The sequence below is a fragment of the Podarcis liolepis genome (genome assembly GCF_965112155.1).
Source record: "Podarcis liolepis genome assembly, chromosome: 3".
In the NCBI taxonomy this organism is placed as follows: domain Eukaryota; kingdom Metazoa; phylum Chordata; class Lepidosauria; order Squamata; family Lacertidae; genus Podarcis; species Podarcis liolepis.
This window is the reverse complement of record NC_139557.1, coordinates 113,027,948-113,046,641: the sequence shown is the minus strand read 5'-3', so window position 1 is coordinate 113,046,641 and position 18,694 is coordinate 113,027,948. Positions and strand designations below refer to the sequence as shown.

Here is an 18,694-nt window from a genome sequence, read left to right as displayed (position 1 = left end):
CAGGGGGTTGAGGGAACTCCCGCAATAGATTTAGGGAGCTTGGGGTATGGAAGAGGGGGGCAGCATTCTGTTGTGCAAGAAGAAATTATTGGGCTGGCAAAATATTTGCCTTAGCACTACATTGAATAACACACTATTGCTTGCAATGGAAGTCCATGTAGACTGGCCCTTGCTCGGTTTTACAACTGTAGAAGTTCTTCCTTTGCTCAGGCGTAAGCCCTTTATTTGAGTTGGCTTTTTATGGGTGGAGGCCAAACTGATAATGGATGGGGATTTTAATGGGTGGGATTTTTCTAAGGTTTTAAATAGATTTACGTTGTTCTTGATGCTTCAAGCTTGATTTTAAATATTCTGTAACTTGAGTACTTTGATATTGAGTAGGATAAACACCTAAATTGCTAATACGTCATAAACAATACAACTTCTTGGTATTTCCCCCTTTCCGCCTCCCTCTTGTCTTCCAAAAGCAGAACACATGGAGGAGATATTTTCAATACTTGCCAGCAACTGTGTTTTGGAAACAGTTTCTTTTATTTTGGTCCTTGGCTGCTGCTGCTGTGGCAACATGAAATTGGTGTACTTTTTGAGGTTTCTTGCTGCCTGCATAGCTCTAAGCATTCCAAATGAATAGATGTTGGACGACTCTTCTGATTGGTAGTGTTATGAGCAGTAGTAGGTAGAAGGGACCTATATAATAAGCATGAATAGCATCTTAATTACTTGAAAACTGAGGTCCAAAGAGCTACTTCAGAAGACAGCCCAAGTCTTTATGCATGCCCGTGGGATTATTTTTAACTTCCTTGTTGGAATAGGAATATTTCAACCATGGCATATATATAACCATTCCATGCCATGTTGCAAACACCTTGAAAGCTGCTTCGGTGGTTTCTCTTACGCCGTGACTGAAAAACAGGCACACTGTTTGTGTTTGTGTAGTTTGTGTGACTTTTTGGATCTTCACTTATGCCCGTTAGCCATTTTAGAGGCTGTCATCATAACTTCAAAACTTCCCCCTACTTTCTGGGGGCAAGCAAATACAGACGAAACTCAGGTCATGTCCAGAGTAGGGAGAAGTTTTGCTTGCCATAGACTGCAATCATTATTAACTAGTGTTTTTTATGTTTCTTTTCAGGGTCCTTATAAAGACTTAGCAAATAGAAACACTTAAGCTATAACTTGCAGAGAAATGACTAGTTAATATTTGAGACTGTCCAGTACAGTTCCTTTTTCTACAGTAATGCCCCTGCAGCCATGCATTGCACAAATGAAGAAATAACTATATGCCTAATTAATTACTGACATACTTCTACCTTTTTTTACCTAAGGGAAAAGTGATATTCAGTACTTCGTAAGCTTTGATCATTGGACTCTTGTGTATCCAAATATCCAAGGGAAGGAGACAATTTGATGTAGGGATATGTCCCCATATATGTCATGAGCATGACAGTTTGTGACACAGTCATTAACCTTTGGTTGAGGAGGGTTGCATAAGAAGCAGCTCACTAGCTTACGGGTCCTGGTTTTTTGTGTGCATTATGACAGTTTCATATAATGATGCATTTCTAAGAGTTGGACTATATCTTAAAATAGCATGCAAACTCCAGTGTCAGAGAAGACTTTAATGAGATGGTGGGCCATTTTGGGAATAGGACAGTAGGAAGCAAAAAATGGCTACGACCTATTTATGTGTTACCCACCCACCTCCAGTTCTAAAAGTGTGTAACATCTGTGTTTTGGCTTAGCAAAGTTACATTGACTTATGTGCAGTTGAACCATTTCCAGATGGGTGGAAACTTGTAAACACTAATATATCTGTCTTGTTACTGTGTCTTCCCAGATTATTAGAAGAGAATTGGGGGGGGGGGAGGCATTAATCTGTACTGGTGTTTTTTTTAATGACATGCTTTTAGCTCCTTAATTTAAAGGCTTGGATTGCCCCTGCCTTGCACTGTGCCTGCCACTTCCTTCTCCTAGTTCACTAAATCTTTTATATAATCTTTTCACAGTCAAGCTCAACACATGCAGCACTTAATGCTAGAAAACTATCAAGAGGGTTAAAATAATATGACTCACTGTTTTGTTTTGTTTTGTTTTGTTTTGTTTTGTTTTGTTTTGTTTTACATTTTTTAGGTCAGATACACCAATTGAGAATGAGTCTAGCCTCATCACTGTTGAGTCTGCAACTGACTTCTAAACTTGCAAGGCTTAAGAAATTGTAAAAACTCAGTCCTAAATTTCTTGTTGGAACAAAAACACTGGCTGGATTGTTCTGCTGAAGTCACAAGTGCTTGACTTCTAAAACTCGTTAAATTTGGTGTGGAGCAGCAAATTAGCAGTGCCACTTTGATACCTCAGACAATCCACAGGGCAGATATAAATGTGTAGGGCTCCTGGTGCACTTTTTTGCAACTCAGTTGGAGGTTATACAGATTGGATTGAAGCCTCGTACATTCAGATCATACACCTAGTTATAGCGGTGGGCAATAATGTGGGTGTAATTGGTCTCGTTGGCTTTACTTCCCTCCATTGTTTCCCAAAGAAGCTTGGAGGGAGGAAAGAGACCTGAGTGAGAGAAGGAATCCTCTTCCCCCTGAAGAAGCTGGATGGAGAAGGAGATGCAGAGGTTTATCAGGGACGGGAAAAGTCTGCTTTCATTCATTCATCAATTTCTTCTTACTAACTATAGTCATCTGCATTTTGAATTCATTGTATGGATACTTAAAAGAATCTTAAGCTAGGTTCCTATACTGATTGGGCACAAGTTGACCATTATGACTGATAGACTTGTCTTTGGTAAATTGAAACAATGCTGTTCATACATAATACTGCTTACTGCAGTGGGACTCTCTGGAGGAAAAAAGTGACTTGTAAATCTGTGGAATCTGCCTTCCTAGCTGTGAAAGCATAGGCAGTATAGCACAGGTGGACGCATTAGTTTAGTGGTACATGAAATAAGAGAGTAACTTGCAACAGTACAAAACCTGATTTTGCATTGCAGCTATAAAATAGAGAACTTTGTGTCATAACTATGTAAAAATTGCTGTATTGTACAGGAAGATGAAAAGTTTTTGTCTGAAGTTTTTGCACAATTAACTGACGAAGCTACAGATGATGACAAAAGGCGTGAACTGGTAAGTCCAGTTTGGATGCTTTTACCTTGGGAAATAGTGTGCTAATGCTGCTGCCTCTTTTGCTTGAAATATGTGTTCTTTGTGTTGAGTTAAAACTCAGATACTGTTAATATCTGAAACTGTATAAATGTTTACTTATTGGCTGTGTACTGGCACTTTCTGTATTGAAATGTTTCTTTCACCTCCTGCAGGTTAACTTCTTCAAGGAGTTTTGTGCATTTTCCCAGACATTGCAGCCCCAGAACAGAGACACGTTTTTCAAAACTTTGGCAAAGTTAGGAATTCTTCCTGCTCTTGAAATAGTAATGGTGAGTTGAATGATAAAGTGCAGGCAAGATTTGAGGTGTCTCGTTGGTTTGTCTTTACATTTTTGAGCTATTGCACTCTTTCAAATTGTTCATAGGTTGACTGATTCTAATACTGGTCTCTGATGTATGCAGAGCCTTTGAGAAAGATACAGTTCATAGATATTTAAATGACTACTGGCTTATTTAAATATACAGTGATCACTGAAGTGACAAATACGTGTGTATAAAAAACAGAGCACTAAGATTCAGTGGTCATGTTTAGGTATCCAACAGACAGATGGAAAAGGGTTTTTTCAAATTTGTATCCTTTAAATCACCTTGGGTTCCACTCAGAGTTGCTCTTCCACCAACAGAAGGGCTCTTCCATTTGTGGAAGATCCAGCAGAAGGCCCTGCAGAGGTGGTTTTTACAGTTTTCCCTTATAAACCCTGGTGACACCTGCTATGCTGTTCCAGAGAGTTCTCCAACCCTCTGGAGCAATTTCTCTGGAGGCTGCAGGGGGAAGGAAGATTCCAGAAAAATCACACACACCCCTTTTTCTGGTGGGAATGTCCTTTGAGCAAAGATCCACTCACAGGAACTCTGGATCTAATCCTGCATATAGTTTAACTACCTGAATTTCAAGGCAACAAAATTGGACTTCTTTTTTTTAAGCAAAATGTCCAAATCTACACCCTTAGATTCGCAGTCATAGACTATTGAGGATGATAAAGAAAGCTTTTGTACCCCAGGGCTTGTAGAAATAGAATTACTATCCTCTTGTATATTTGAAATCAGAGCTTCACTGCATTTTAATAGCTTTGTATAGCATTACAACCTCCATAATACTCTTTTTCACTGTTAATATGATTTTCATTTCAGGGCATGGACGATCTGCAAGTTAGATCTGCTGCTACAGATATATTTTCTTACCTGGTAGAATTCAGCCCATCCATGGTGCGGGAATTTGTAATGCAGGAAGCCCAGCAGAGTGACGATGTAAGAAAGATGCAGTATGCTTATATGATACGGCTGGCAATGGCCAGTCCTACCACTATGTCCCTTATTTTATTAAGTAAAAAATGTAGTGTTCTTCGGTATTTCACACACACACACAGTCTAAGATCACAGACTTGTACAGTCATACCTCATGTTGCGTCTTTTTGCGTTACATCCCGCAGCAACCCGGAAGTACCGGAACGGGTTACTTCTCGGTTTCGCCGCTCACGCATACACAGAAGTGCTAAATTGCTCTTTGCACATGCGCAGAAGCACCAAATCGCGCTGCGCAGATGCAGCACTTCAAGTTGCGGGCATTTCACGTTACGGACGAGCCTCCGGAACGGATCCTGTCCGTAACACGAGGTACCACTGTATTCTGAACTATAATTTGGGCTGACATGAGAGCTTCCTGACCTGTTAACACCTGACATGTTTGATTCATTTAGCAAACAAAGGTTCGCTCTGAAAGAGTGTTCTCCAACAAGGGTTTCATCAGTCCTGGGCTACTGGGTTCCCATTTACTACTCCACTGTTGGTTGCTCATGGCAAGTCTGTGTTACTCCTCGTTGTCTTTTGTCTCCAGAGTTTGTAGCTACACCCAGTGTTTGTATCTGGGGGTGGATACAGTGGTATCTCGGGTTACAGACACTTCAGATTACAGACGCTTCAGGTTACAGACTCCGCTAACCCAGAAATAGTACCTCAGGTTAAGAACTTTGCTTCAGGATGAGAACAGAAATTGCGTGGTGGTGATGCAGCAGGAGGCCCCATTAGCTAAAGTGGTACCTCAGTTTAAGAACAGTTTCAGGTTAAGAACGGACCTCCAGAATGAATTAAGTTCTTAACCCGAGGTACCACTGTACCCTGGTTTGGAGCTTGAACGTTTCTCTCTCTCTAAATTGTGAGCAACCACAAAGCTCAAATAATAATCAGAAGTAGTAATCTGGCTGCAAATCTCATAACAGAGGCAGCAGCTAGAGAAGGAGGGTCCTGGTACTCTTACACTTAACTTTTATAAAGCTCTCTTATGGAAACTCTAGAAGAGTCAACAGGTAGTTTGAAGGCTTTTGGTGTATCAGAATCTAGGCAGGTCTTATTGGGCCTCCATAGTAAGGTTTCTTCCCCATATCCTCACTATTGCATCTAGATATACTGCAAGCAACTTGTCTTCTTGTACATGTGCTGCTGGAATAAACTACATGTAAGCAAACGTGTGTGAATTGTTGAGCAAAAATAGTCTGGCAGTCCCTGAAGGCAATAGATATCTGGGGTAGCAAGTGGCCATTAGGCAGTTAACCCTGCCTATTAACTTAAATTTGTAAAGGGTTCATTGTGAAAATCTGTTTTCTTTAACACACAGTCTCCTAAAACACTGCATAGCAGAAACATATCAAACGGTTAAAATGTTCAATAGGCTACATAGCAATAAAAATAGCTTCATGGGTGAAAAAATACCTAAGAACCACCATATTACAATTTTATTTTATTATAATTTGTTACCCTTTCTTCAATTTAAGGCTTTAGGACAGGCTACAACAATCAGAACACAATGTTAATATTGAAATGCAATATTACATAATATTCTAAACTGTTTTGAGCAACTTAAAATGACAAAAATAAGGTGGATCCTAAAAATGTACATCACAAATGTGATGTTCCTTTTTTTAATCAAGAGGAAATAAACGTCCTCATCAATAACGGTAGGAAATTACACAAAGCTCAGTAATTGGTACCCTGAGAGATGGTAGCCAAAATCTAAAACTGTCATAGGTTCCTATTCTTACCCTCCCCCCCCCCCAAGAAAAAAAAATACTATTTACCTTTGTTAAATTTCTGAAAGCATGTCTAATTTGTCTCTGTTTGTTTCAGGACATTCTCCTCATAAACGTAGTCATTGAGCAAATGATCTGTGACACTGACCCCGAGCTTGGGGGCGCTGTTCAGTTAATGGGGCTCTTGCGTACCCTAATTGATCCTGAGAACATGTTGGCCACAGCTAATGTAAGAAAATGGAAAGGGGTAAAGAAACTTTACTGTCTAAGAAACATGTTGACTAAAATCCACTTGTCTTTCGGCACACTTTGTAACTATTTGCAAAAATGTGCGTTAGCTTTTCATTTCTGGAAAATATACTTGGAAGCATGTTTTTTCTTTAAAATATATGTATGTATATGTTTCCACCACAAGACTGGAATAGTAGTTTTACTTCATCTCAAATGTCATTCCCACAGCATGATGTCAGAACGTTTTATTTTAGACCATGTGCATGACTTTTCATATGCTTGGAGATTCCAGTACTTGTACACCGTTTTGTGTTCAGTTCAAACTTTGTCCACTCTTGGATTGAATGATGAGTTCTCCTGTCATGCCTGCTGCCCAGGGGATTGAAAGGCATCAACACCATATATGGAATGGGTTACCTTTGAGCTCCCCATGGCAGGTGGGGCATGGTTAATACCATTGCCTGCAAACTAAGGTCTTACATAATCTGGGCTGGGAGCAAGTGTTTATATAGTAAAAAAATTATTTCAGTCTGGTGCAATGGGAAGAGTTGGGGATTTTAATTTAGAAGGACCGAGTTCATGCTCTCAAACTGAAGTTTACTAGCTAGGTAAGCTGCCATGGTGGCTTTGAGGTAAAACACAAACTGTGTTGCGATTTCCTGTTCCATTGTGACTGCACAATGGAATGATAGAAATCCCAGTGCTCTGTAGCTGTGTGAATGTTTATACTGGTGCGTGCGTGCCGTATTGTCGTTTAAAGCATCTCAGTCCTCCCTTTCATTATATGAGTCTCAAGGTATCTTACAGCATATCTTAAAACTGCTGCTTATAAAACAGTTTAAAGAGGAAATAAAACGCAGAGTTTAATTTCACAACAGCCGCATCCTCCAGAGCCATTTAAAGTCATCAAGCCGCTAAAACTCAGGAATGTTAAACATACAGGAATGTGTCTTTTTTTAAAAAGGGGGGGGGAATTATCTGGTGCTGGAAAAGCAACAGCTTGGATTCTGTGTTAATTGGTAAAGAAAGGCAGTTGCATAACTTAGGTACCAGGGCAGAGAAGGGCCCTGCCCCACCTCATTAGGGTGAGGCCACCCTAATTTTACAGATTTTTTAATTTATTGTATTTATACAATTTATATACCGCTTGATTGCCAAAAATACCCCTCAAAGCTATTTAAAACATTCAAATAATAAGTGGGAATGTGCTGGCTTGCATCTCTTCTGGGTAGAAGATACCTTGAAGGCGCTGAATTCAGCATCATTGATTTCTCTTTGTTTGGTTGTTTGTTACTTCTCAGCTGCATGACTTTACATGCTGTTATCATATTTGCTAATCTAGTTAGTATTTTCTGTTTCAGAAAACCGAGAAAAGTGAGTTTCTCAATTTTTTCTACAACCATTGTATGCATGTCCTCACTGCTCCACTTCTGGCAAACACATCAGAGGACAAAAGCGACAAAGGTAAGATCAGATGTTTTGATTGTCTTTTCTGCCTTCTTCTATCCATGTTTTCGTATTTCAGACTCATGCAGCTGTTTGCAAGACAAGCTGTGTTTTTGTTGTGCGGATTAATTTACTCAAACCGAGACTTGCATACTTTTATGCCCTGGTTGTATTGAGCTGTCCGAGGTTTGCAGAAGGCTGGTGGAAGGAGAGTGTGGCTGCTTCACATGGATTAGTGTTGCACGCGTGAGCTTGCATGCTGTCATTCTCCTCTAGCACAGTTACAAGGAGGAGATTGGACCTTTAGCTTCCTCGTTGAACTAACCACATTTTCTCATTATGGGCAAACCTAAACCAACTGTCGCTGGGGAAGAAAGCCAACTTCAAACTGAGGTTTAGGTCTTTGGCTTGTTTCCCTAAGCCATCCTTCCCCAACCTTGTGTGTCCTTCAGATGTGTCAACTACCGTCAGCATGGCTGGTAGTCCAAAACAACTTGAGGACACAGGGTTGGCGGAGGCTGTTCCTAAACATAGTTAGCCCTAGTCACAGTTCTCCATTCAGGTGAAATAAATACAGTGGTACCTTGGTTTACGAACTTAATCCGTACTGGAAGTCCGTTCTTAAACCAAAGCATTGTTCAACCAAGGCGTGCTTTCCCATAGCAACGGGAGACTCAGTTTACAAATGGAACATGTTCTGCTTCCAAGGCAAAGTTCGCAAATCAAAACATCTACTTCCAGGTTTGCAGCGTTCTTAATCCAAGTTGTTCATAAACTAAGCTGTTCTTAAACCAAGGTAGTTGGAAACTAAAGCTAACACTTCTAGTGTCTTCAAGGCTGTGCCAGAGGAGCAAGCAAAGCTCACGCAGGCTTGTACCCCTTTTGCTAAGCTGGTTTAGCATTAACATCTGAATGCTGTGTTTGTGGTTAGTCCAAATGTAGCCGTATCTTGGTTCTCAAATGCCTTGTGACTCGAATGTTTTGGCTCCCGAATGCCGCAAACCCGGAAGTGAGTGTTCTGGTTTGCAAACATTTTTTGGAAGCCAGATGTCCTCCGCAGCTTCCGAATGAGTGCAGGAAGCTCCCGCAGCAATCGGAAGCCGCGCCTTGGTTTTCAAACGTTTTCTGAAGTCGAACGGATTTCTGGAACGGATTCTGTTCAAGAACCAAGGTACGACTGTACTGTTGTAAAATTCCAGATTTTTCTGGGTTCTTGTTTTCACCCACTGCCGAGTACTGAAAATTCTGGTCTTCAGGGGCTTCAGTTCTACAAACAGCCTTCTGTCGTTGGATATTGGCTGCTGATCTTGACTGCATTTTTGTAAAAAAAGTATTGCATTACGATGTACAGTGCTTCCTTTTTGAGTTACAGTGGTGCCTCGCAAGACAAAATTAATTCGTTCCGCGAGTTTTGTCGTCTTGTGATTTTTTTCGTCCTGCGAAGCACGGTGCCGGAAACGTTTTGGAAAAGCTTCAAAAATCACCAAAGTCTTCAAAAACCTCAAAAAAGGCTACCACACCGCGTGCTATGAGTTGCTCCTCAAAGTCAAGTCGCAACTGTATTAACGGTGTTAAGAAAAAGGAAACAAACTTGCAAGCCCATAGGGAAAATCGTCTTGCGAAGCAGCTCAAAAAACCCTTTCGTTTTGCGAGTTTTCCGTCTTGCGAGGCATTCGTCTTGCGAGGTACCACTGTACTCTAAAATAATTTCAGAAACCAAGGGATCTCTTGAGAAACTGTCTCATCGTTTTTGCCTAGCACACTGACTCAGGTGTAGCTTCCTTCTTCCTCTCTCAAGCCCATGAGGAAGAGAAGCTTCCAGTTTTAAAGCAACCACTGTTTCCCTTGGTATCCAAACATGAGGAGTTGTGATCCGAGAGCAAGATAGACTTGTTTTTACTTGCTGTAGTTTAAACAAATCTTTGTTTCCAGCATTGGGGTGTCAAAGGGAACTGTGTTTAGTTTAAAACTGGAAGCTTCTCTTCATAGGCCTGGAAGGTGAAGAGAGGAAACACACAAACCCAAGGCTAATGCAGGCTTGGTCACACAGTGGGAAACCACAGTTTCCTGTTGTGTGTGAACCAGGCTGCTGATTTTTCAGGCACAGTGGTTTCTTACAAAAATAAACCCATATCTTTAAAAGTCACTCAAGCAGTTCTGAGATTCAAAGGTTGCTGCAATGAAACCAATGGGATTGGTAACTTGTTTTTGTAGCTTTTTGCAAACCTCTCCATGCTGACTTGCATGTCTCCTATCTTTTACCACCAACTTTTAGTGGCTAACACAGTACTATTCGCAGATGGAGTACATGTGTGCAACTCTAGTGGTGTTACAGACAAAATTGGGTGGGTTCTGGTGCCTGACAACCCCCTCCAAAAAGAGTTTGGGTGGGCTTCTTGTGCTGCACAGGCGAGTCAGAAGTTGTCTGACATTGAAATAAAATGTAGTTTCTGTTTGCCACAGCCATTAAGCAGGCAGCTTAACAGTGCTAAATCTTTTCACTTCTTTTAGATGTGGTAGTTGGAAGCAACAAGAGTAATACAATTTGCCCAGGTAGGTGGATTCATTTGTGATTTTTTTTTCTTAACCCCCCCCCCCACCACCACCACCACCATCCTAATTTGAAATGAGGTATACATATGGAAAGATCCTTTCTTAGGAATCTTAGATTGACAACTTTTTCTTCCTCCTTGGGGAATGGGGCATTCTAGAGACATCACCCTAAAAAATGGGGATATCGTCTTCCCAATTGACAGCAAGAAGGCTGCATTCAGCCATCACTGCCACTGGTCTGCCAAAGCATGAAGGATCTGGAATGAGCCATGCGCTTGTGTGGTTCTCTCATGCCTCTGGCAGAATAGCAAACATCTTGTTTTGTCAAACTGCAGTGCGGTGCGGATAGAGAGAGGTTTTTCTATTTCTCTCATAATACTAGAACTAAAGTGCTTTCATGAAGCTGAGAGATACAGGACACACAAAAGGAAGTACCTATTCACACAGCAAATAACTCAACTGTGGAGTTTACTACCACAAACTGTAGCAATGGCTGGTGATTTGGATGTCTTAAAATGGGATTAGCAACTAGCCACGGTGGCTGTATTATCTTCAGTATTAGAGGGAGCATGCTTTGGAATTTCAGCAGCTGGGGATCATGAGCGAGTACTGTTGTATGTTTCACACAGGCATCTGGTTGGCCATTGTGAAAACAGGATACTGGACTAGATGAGACTTTGATCTGATCCAACAAGGCTATTCTTTTATACGTTTATGTCTGAACTGGGAAACCAGGATTGCAAGCGTGTCTTTGGCTCCTTCCAATCCTCCACGATGTGGAGGGTTGAAGAATGTGACATACAAATGCATTGCGTGAATGGTTGTGTGAAATCATCCACTTTGTGAATACAGCCACTCTGCGCACAGGCTTTTCACAAATCTCTAAGCTTTTGGTGTGCCGTGGCCACAGGCAAGACCAGCTACCAAGGGATTTTAGAGAACTTTCAGAAACACTCCTGGACATTTAAGGACAGGGGTCAGCAAACTTTTTCAGCAGGGGACCGGTCTACTGTCCCTCAGACCTTGTGAGGGGCCAGACTATATTTTGGGGGGAAAGGGGAGGAGAACGAATTCCTATGCCCCCAAATAACCCAGAGATGCATTTTAAATAAAAGGACACATTCTACTCATGTGAAAACACGCCGATTCCTGGACCGTCCGTGGGCCAGATTGAGAAGGCGATTGGGCCGGATCTGGCCCCCGGGCCTTAGTTTGCCTACCCATGTTTAAGGAGGTACATGCATCTTCTGTAGCAACAGCTGACTGATTTGATACAGTTACTGAGGATTTTTTCCGCAAGTTTGTTTGTTTGTTTGTTATTACATTTTTATTAACTTTAGTAAACCTGAGCCTCCTTAAGAATCAGAGAGGCTGGGTACAAAAGATTTTAAATAAAAACAATGCTAGACCTAGGATCCCAGCTTGTGCTTAGAGAACTCTGCTCCATGGCAAAGGTTTTGGATCTCAAGCTTGCTTGACATAAATGTCTAGCTTGGGGAAAGTCTTACTCCTAGGCGAACACTATTTTTGTCGTGACTTTGGCATTTGCAGGGTTCATTGTATCTAACTGGGTTTTGTTCCTTTGGCAGACAACTACCAAACAGCACAGCTGCTTGCCTTAATTTTGGAGCTGCTCACCTTTTGTGTGGAACACCACACATATCACATCAAGAACTATATTATGAACAAGGATTTGCTGAGAAGAGTGTTGGTGTTGATGAATTCAAAACACACCTTTTTGGCACTGTGTAAGTAGCAGGTCAATTTTCATTTTCTAAGCTGGCTCCTAGACCAGCTTTCCTCAACTTGGTGCACACCAGTTGTTGGACTCTTGGATTCCCATCAGCTCCAGTCAGCATGGTTGGCGTTGATGGGAGTTGTAGTCCAGTATCATCTGGAGAACACCAAGTTTGGGAAGGCTGTCCTAGACATCATAGTTTGCTGCTGGTCAGTAAACTGGACTACTCCTTTCAGCTTGTGTAAACAGGTCCAGGTAGTGTGAGGACCAGAAAGGACCCTCTTAAAATGCTTGTTAATATTGCAGGTGCTCTTCGTTTCATGAGGAGGATAATCGGCTTAAAGGATGAGTTTTATAACCGTTATATCACCAAAGGAAACCTGTTTGAGCCCGTCATAAATGCTCTTTTGGATAATGGAACTAGGTACAATCTGCTGAATTCAGCAGTCATTGAACTTTTTGAATTCATCAGAGTGGTAAGTTGTGCTTTCAATTCCAAGAAACCTTTTAGGCATGTGTGAGCTTTAGATCTTGCTACTGAACGCTGGAAATAACTTTTTATGTGTTGTGGGCATCCATCTGCCTTGGGAGACTGTGGAGGAGTGAGCCTTTGGGGGTGAGGTCAAACTGTTGGCAGCTTGCAGATGACAGTGGCTGGTTGTACTGCTACAGATGGACCATGGTTTTTCTCCACTCTGCGCTCTTCCCAGCGGTCATTCCTCCTTTGGTCATTGCTATGGATACATGACCAGATGGCCTGTCTCCAGGTGCTGTGGTCTTCTGCAAGGGATTCCCACACAGGAAAGTTGATGTCACCAGCCTTCATGTCATGTTTGCGGACATCTTGTAGAATAGAGTTGATCTGCCAATGGGCCTGGTGCCTGAAGTCAGCTCCCTGTAGAGCAGGTCCTTGGGGATCCTGCCATCTTCAAGGATGTGTTGTGTAAAAAACACACACACACCCTGCGTTGCAGCAATATAGGGGAATGGACCAGGGAGAAATGTAAAGTATTGCACTTGGGCAAAAAAAATGAGAGGCACAAATACAAGATGGGTGACACCTGGCTTGAGAGCAGTACATGTGAAAAGGATCTAGGAGTCTTGGTTGACCACAAACTTGACATGAGCCAACAGTGTGACGCGGCAGCTAAAAAAGCCAATGCAATTCTGGGCTGCATCAATAGGAGTATAGCATCTAGATCAAGGGAAGTAATAGTGCCACTGTATTCTGCTCTGGTCAGACCTCACCTGGAGTACTGTGTCCAGTTCTGGGCACCACAATTCAAGAAGGACACTGACAAACTGGAACGTGTCCAGAGGAGGGCAACCAAAATGGTCAAAGGCCTGGAAACGATGCCTTATGAGGAACGGCTAAGGGAGCTGGGCATGTTTAGCCTGGAGAAGAGGAGGTTAAGGGGTGATATGATAGCCATGTTCAAATATATAAAAGGATGTCAGATAGAGGAGGGAGAAAGGTGGTTTTCTGCTGCTCCAGAGAAGCGGACACAGAGCAATGGATCCAAATTACAAGAAAGAAGATTCCACCTAAACATTAGGAAGAACTTCCTGACAGTAAGAGCTGTTTGACAGTGGAATTTGCTGCCAAGGAGTGTGGTGGAGTCTCCTACTTTGGAGGTCTTTAAGCAGAGGCTTGACAACCATATGTCAGGAGTGCTCTGATGGTGTTTCCTGCTTGGCAGGGGGTTGGACTTGATGGCCCTTGTGGTGTCTTCCAACTCTATGATTCTATGACCATTACTACTAGAGTATCACATGGAAAGGACTGAATCTTGAGTCCATTCCCTATTCTCTCTCCCTCCCCTGCCGGCCTTTCCCAACGGTGCTTCTTGAGCAGCTGTGTCCAGCCCTTCCTGTTCCAGGGGGTTTTCCTGGTTTGGCCACGTGTGACTTGCCACTCACTAGAGGGTGATGCAACACTCTGCATGGGGAGCATGGCAAGTGGTTTTGTTAAACCCTGCATGCGAGCCACAGACTTGTTCTCATATTTTGTTCAGACTCTTTAAAAGTGTCTTGACAGGCCTGCATAAATGCCTTGGAGAAGCCTTCCCCAGCCTGACACCTTCCAGATGTTTTGGACTCCCAGCTTCCATCACCCCTGACCATTGGCCATGCTGGCTGGTGTTAGTGTAATCCAAAACTGTGGAAGGGCACCAAGTTGGGGAAGGCTGCCCTAGCGCTTTACTAGCTGTGCTATTCAGAACAAGAGTATGGGGCAGTCTTCTGCTAGAAGAAGTGTCTGCGTTAGCTGCAGAGAAACTCTCAAGTGTGTGCTGTTGCTCAGAACGTTTTGACTTCTACACCTACCACCAGCTGCCAAAAGAGAGGAGCAGCTGAACAGGGTAGTTGACTCAAAATTCCCATAATGGAAGCCAGGTTTCTAGTGCGCTCTGTGACTAGAACGCTCTCCTTCCTTCCCTGCTGTGCATCTTGAGCTCCACAGTGATTTTCCAGGAATTCGTATACAAAACACATCATAATAAAAAAATTCCTTCCAGTAGCACCTTAAAGACCAACTAAGTTAGTTCTTGGTATGAGCTTTCGTGTGCATGCACACTTCTTCAGATACACTGAAACAGAAGTTGCCAGATCCTTCTATATAGTGAGAAGGTGGGGAGGGGTATTACTCAGAAGGGTGGTGGGAATGGGTGATTGGCAGATAGCTGAGATGAGCCTGTTGACGACTCTTAACGACTGCAATAGGTCTTACAGGAAAAGGCAAGGGGTGAGAAGGTGAAAAATAGCTTCTCACTATATAGAAGGATCTGGCAACTTCTGTTTCAGTGTATCTGAAGAAGTGTGCATGCACACGAAAGCTCATACCAAGAACTAACTTAGTTGGTCTTTAAGGTGCTACTGGAAGGATTTTTTTTATTTTGACTATGGCAGACCAACACGGCTACCTATCTGTAACTAAAACACATCATAGAACACTTCACCCGTTTAAATGCAAAAGGATGTTAACCGGGCTTGTAAAGCTAGTTTCATTTAGTGATTTTGAGTCAGTGATTTTCCCCCCAGAGTATGTTAGTAATTTCAAGCTAAAAGGTGGTGTTCAACTGTGGTTTGCATAGATCAGACCCATTGAAATTAAATTGCTCTGGGTAAACGTAGTTGAGTGTTGCTGTTTCTGAGTGTCAGCAATGATCATAATGTTCGCACTATATTTTTTTTCCAGCCTGTTATGCAAACATCACAAACAGGAAAAAGGGGCAGCTTGAGGCAGTAGGGTGGCTAATTCAAAATCATTCTTCACACCCACAGAGATCCAAATAGAACTGATTTGAAAAATCTGTGTTAGAAATAGTATGGCTTCTGCCCCTACAGGCGTTGCAGCCGTGACTGATGTGCCACGGTTGTGTCAATAGGCGGCAGAGAGGAACAGGCTATGTCTACGCTCAGTGTTCTGCAACCTGTGAGCACTCAGAATGATTAATAGCCTGACAGGTGTACTAATGAAAATAAAAGAAATAGTATTGCTTATTTGAATTTAAATCTCACTCTTCTCTCATAGCTGTATTGACTTTAAAAAAAGTCCTTTAACCCATTACTTGCTTCTCTTCAAATTTCTGGGAAATTGAGGGAGCTGTCAGTCTTACAGAAAGCCATGAGGCTGTTTCTTTTTTCTTCAGCCTACAAGGGATACCCCCAGGGTCTATAAAACACATAGTACAGCTTTCAAGCTTGGAAGAGCACCACTTATACTAAGAGTTCTGCCACAATCTTATCCCTGTTTGGCAGGAAGCAAACTGGCTGTCACATGGAGATGAATACAGTAGCTGCTTTAGTTTGATTCCATTTTTGTAAGTGCTGCACCAAAGGCTTGTGTGAATTAGTAGAGGAAAATAATTGGGAAGGGGGCAGGTGTTTTGACCCTTAACTCTTACCACCCCCATGTCATAATTGTATTTGTTTATACAGCCGTAATGTTTGTGGCTACAGAGTTCTCTGCATATCTTTGGCCTGTTAGCTCAGGAAGCACACAAGCATATGAGTGAATCGTCTGGAATTCCTCCTTGTGTATGTTGTCAGAGGGTATTACTTCAGTAAAATATTCCTGAGGAGACAGGCTGCTCAATCACGAAACCCAAGTTTCAAGCTTAAATCACTTTTACCCTTTTGCTGTGAAGGGGAAAGTTAGCATTTAACTGCAGTGATGGGCTGAGATTGATATCTGCTTTCTTATCCAGCTTGGTAACGCTAGCCTTTGTTTTGTGTTAACGCAGGAAGATATCAAATCACTTACTGCACATATAGTTGAAAACTTTTATAAGGCACTTGAATCCATTGAATATGTTCAGACGTTTAAAGGACTGAAGACAAAATATGAGCAAGAGAAAGACAGACAAAGCCAGAAACTGAACAGGTATCCCTCTTGATCCTAAATGTCAAACTGAAAGCATCTTTGTATGGCCTTTCTAGAAGGTTTTATGAAATGTTCCTGCCTTGCTTGTCCAGTTAATGATACTGTCAAATGTGCCAGCCTTTCTTACAAAGAATGCACAGTATATAACAATAGAGTGTTTTACTTGGTCAGGACTTTTTGTATTTAGTACATTTCTCTCTCCACTTTACAACTCCAAGACTTCTGGATCTCAGCATTTTGTTTCTTGGTTTGCTTTGAAAAGCATGTTGCTTAATTTCAAAACAGGTGAGGTAACTAGAATTAGGCCACAGTTAAGGGACGCGGGTGGCGCTGTGGGTTAAACCACAGAGCCTAGGACTTGCCGATCAGAAGGTTGGCAGTTCGAATCCCCGCGTTGGGGTGAGCTCCCGTTGCTCGGTCCCTACTCCTTCCAACCTAGCGGTTCGAAAGCACATCAAAGTGCAAGTAGATAAATAGGTACCACTCCGGCGGGAAGGTAAACGGCGTTTCCGTGCGCTGCTCTGGTTTGCCAGAAACGGCTTAGTCATGCTGGCCACATGACCCAGAAGCTGTACGCCGGCTCCCTCGGCCAATAAAGCAAGATGAGCGCCGCAGCCCCAGAGTCGGCCACGACTGGACCTAATGGTCAGGGGTCCCTTTACCTTTACGTATCTGGAAGGAAATTTTATGTTGCTTGGATCTCTGAGACTCTGACTTGGTAAGGCATCCTGAAAGCTGAAGGGCAGCAAATAGATTGTTTTAATGCATTAATACAATATATCCAGGGGTGAGGGGGAATCCCCCCTTTAGGGAAATTCTCATGCTGGGATTTTGACATGGTGAGGGGAACAGAGATTAGTTGAGCCAACAAGTAGGTTGGTGCAGAGCAGCCCATAATTCCTGAAGGTGTTAGAAGACCCTGAAAGACTAGTTGGCTGCTGTGGAAGTTCAGGTGGCCCACAATCCTATAAAAGGCTGCCCTAAGCTCCTTAGAAGGTACGCAGGTGGTGCTGTGGGTTAAACCACAGAGCCCAGGACTTGCTGATCAGAAGGTCAGCAGTTTGAATCCCCGCGACGGGGTGAGCTCCCGTTGCTCAGTCCCTGCTCCTGCCAACCTAGCAGTTCAAAAGCATGTCAAAGTGCAAGCAGATAAATAGGTACAGCTCAGGCAGGAAGGTAAATGGCGTTTCTGTGCGCTGCTCTGGTTCGCCAGAAGCGGCTTAGTCACGCTGGCCACATGACCCGGAAGCTGTACACCGGCTCCCTCGGCCAATAAAGCGAGATGAGCGCTGCAACCCCAGAGTCGGCCACCTTTACCTTTAAGCTCCTTAGAGGAAGACCAGGATGCTGGCATTAACTAACTACTCTCAAGGTTGTTTTCTGCTAACTTCTCCATACCAACCATGCATGGTCTAGCTTTGTCATCTTATATAGGGTACCCCCCCCCGGCGTGTCAGATTTTGAGCGTTTTTGTGTGTGTATTTTACAGTGTCCCATCTATACTGCGTAGCAACAGGTTCCGTAGAGATGCTAGGACCTTGGAGGATGATGAGGAAATGTGGTTCAATGAAGATGAAGAGGAGGAGGGTGAAGCAGTTGTACCCCCTGTAGAAAAATCGAAGTCAGAGGACGATTTTCCAGATAGTTATGAGAAATTCATGGAAACAAAAAAAGGTATTCCCCCATTTTTGCCATGCTTCCCCCAGTTGGAAGTGCCACTTGAAGAAGTAGTTCAGTTGAGCTGCTGTATGCACCTCGGCTTATATAGATTATTTATCTTAATGACAATGCTAAACAAAAAATGTTTTTCTCCAATAGCAAAAGAGAGTGAAGACAAAGAGAATCTCCCCAAAAGAACTTCAGCGGGTGGTTTCAAATTCACATTTTCCCACTCCGCCAGTGCAACTAATGGAGCAAATAGTACAAACAGTAAATCTGTAGCAGCTCAGACGTCGCCAGCAAGTTCAAATGGTTCTTCTTCTAAGAATGCCAATTTGACTGCAGCGGTCACAGCCACAAAGGTGAGCCAACTGGTATCATTGATGATGGTGAGAAAGCCCCTTCAAATGTATAAACCTGTTCTTAAAGCCCAGAGGCTAGACCTTCCTCACTGTACTTACCTACGAGGTAAAACTGGTGGGACATAGTGG

The 18,694-nt window shown here is 42.7% G+C and overlaps 1 protein-coding gene across 4 annotated transcripts in view; it reads left to right on the top strand.

The window, feature by feature from the left end:
• Nucleotides 1–18,694, top strand: part of PPP4R3B (protein phosphatase 4 regulatory subunit 3B) — a 31,316-nt gene that overhangs the window by 9,791 nt on the left and 2,831 nt on the right. For 2 of the 4 annotated variants that reach the window (XM_083494325.1, XM_083494327.1), the window contains 11 exons: nucleotides 3,054–3,131; nucleotides 3,323–3,439; nucleotides 4,301–4,417; nucleotides 6,290–6,421; nucleotides 7,785–7,887; nucleotides 10,381–10,422; nucleotides 12,012–12,170; nucleotides 12,467–12,636; nucleotides 16,405–16,544; nucleotides 18,034–18,218; nucleotides 18,363–18,565. In XM_083494325.1, the coding sequence (XP_083350451.1) occupies nucleotides 3,054–3,131; nucleotides 3,323–3,439; nucleotides 4,301–4,417; nucleotides 6,290–6,421; nucleotides 7,785–7,887; nucleotides 10,381–10,422; nucleotides 12,012–12,170; nucleotides 12,467–12,636; nucleotides 16,405–16,544; nucleotides 18,034–18,218; nucleotides 18,363–18,565 (1,446 nt within the window). Of the gene's footprint in view, nucleotides 1–3,053; nucleotides 3,132–3,322; nucleotides 3,440–4,300; nucleotides 4,418–6,289; nucleotides 6,440–7,784; nucleotides 7,888–10,380; nucleotides 10,423–12,011; nucleotides 12,171–12,466; nucleotides 12,637–16,404; nucleotides 16,545–18,033; nucleotides 18,219–18,362; nucleotides 18,566–18,694 lie in introns of all 4 variants that reach the window. The other 2 variants (XM_083494324.1, XM_083494326.1) reach the window with 1 other exon arrangement.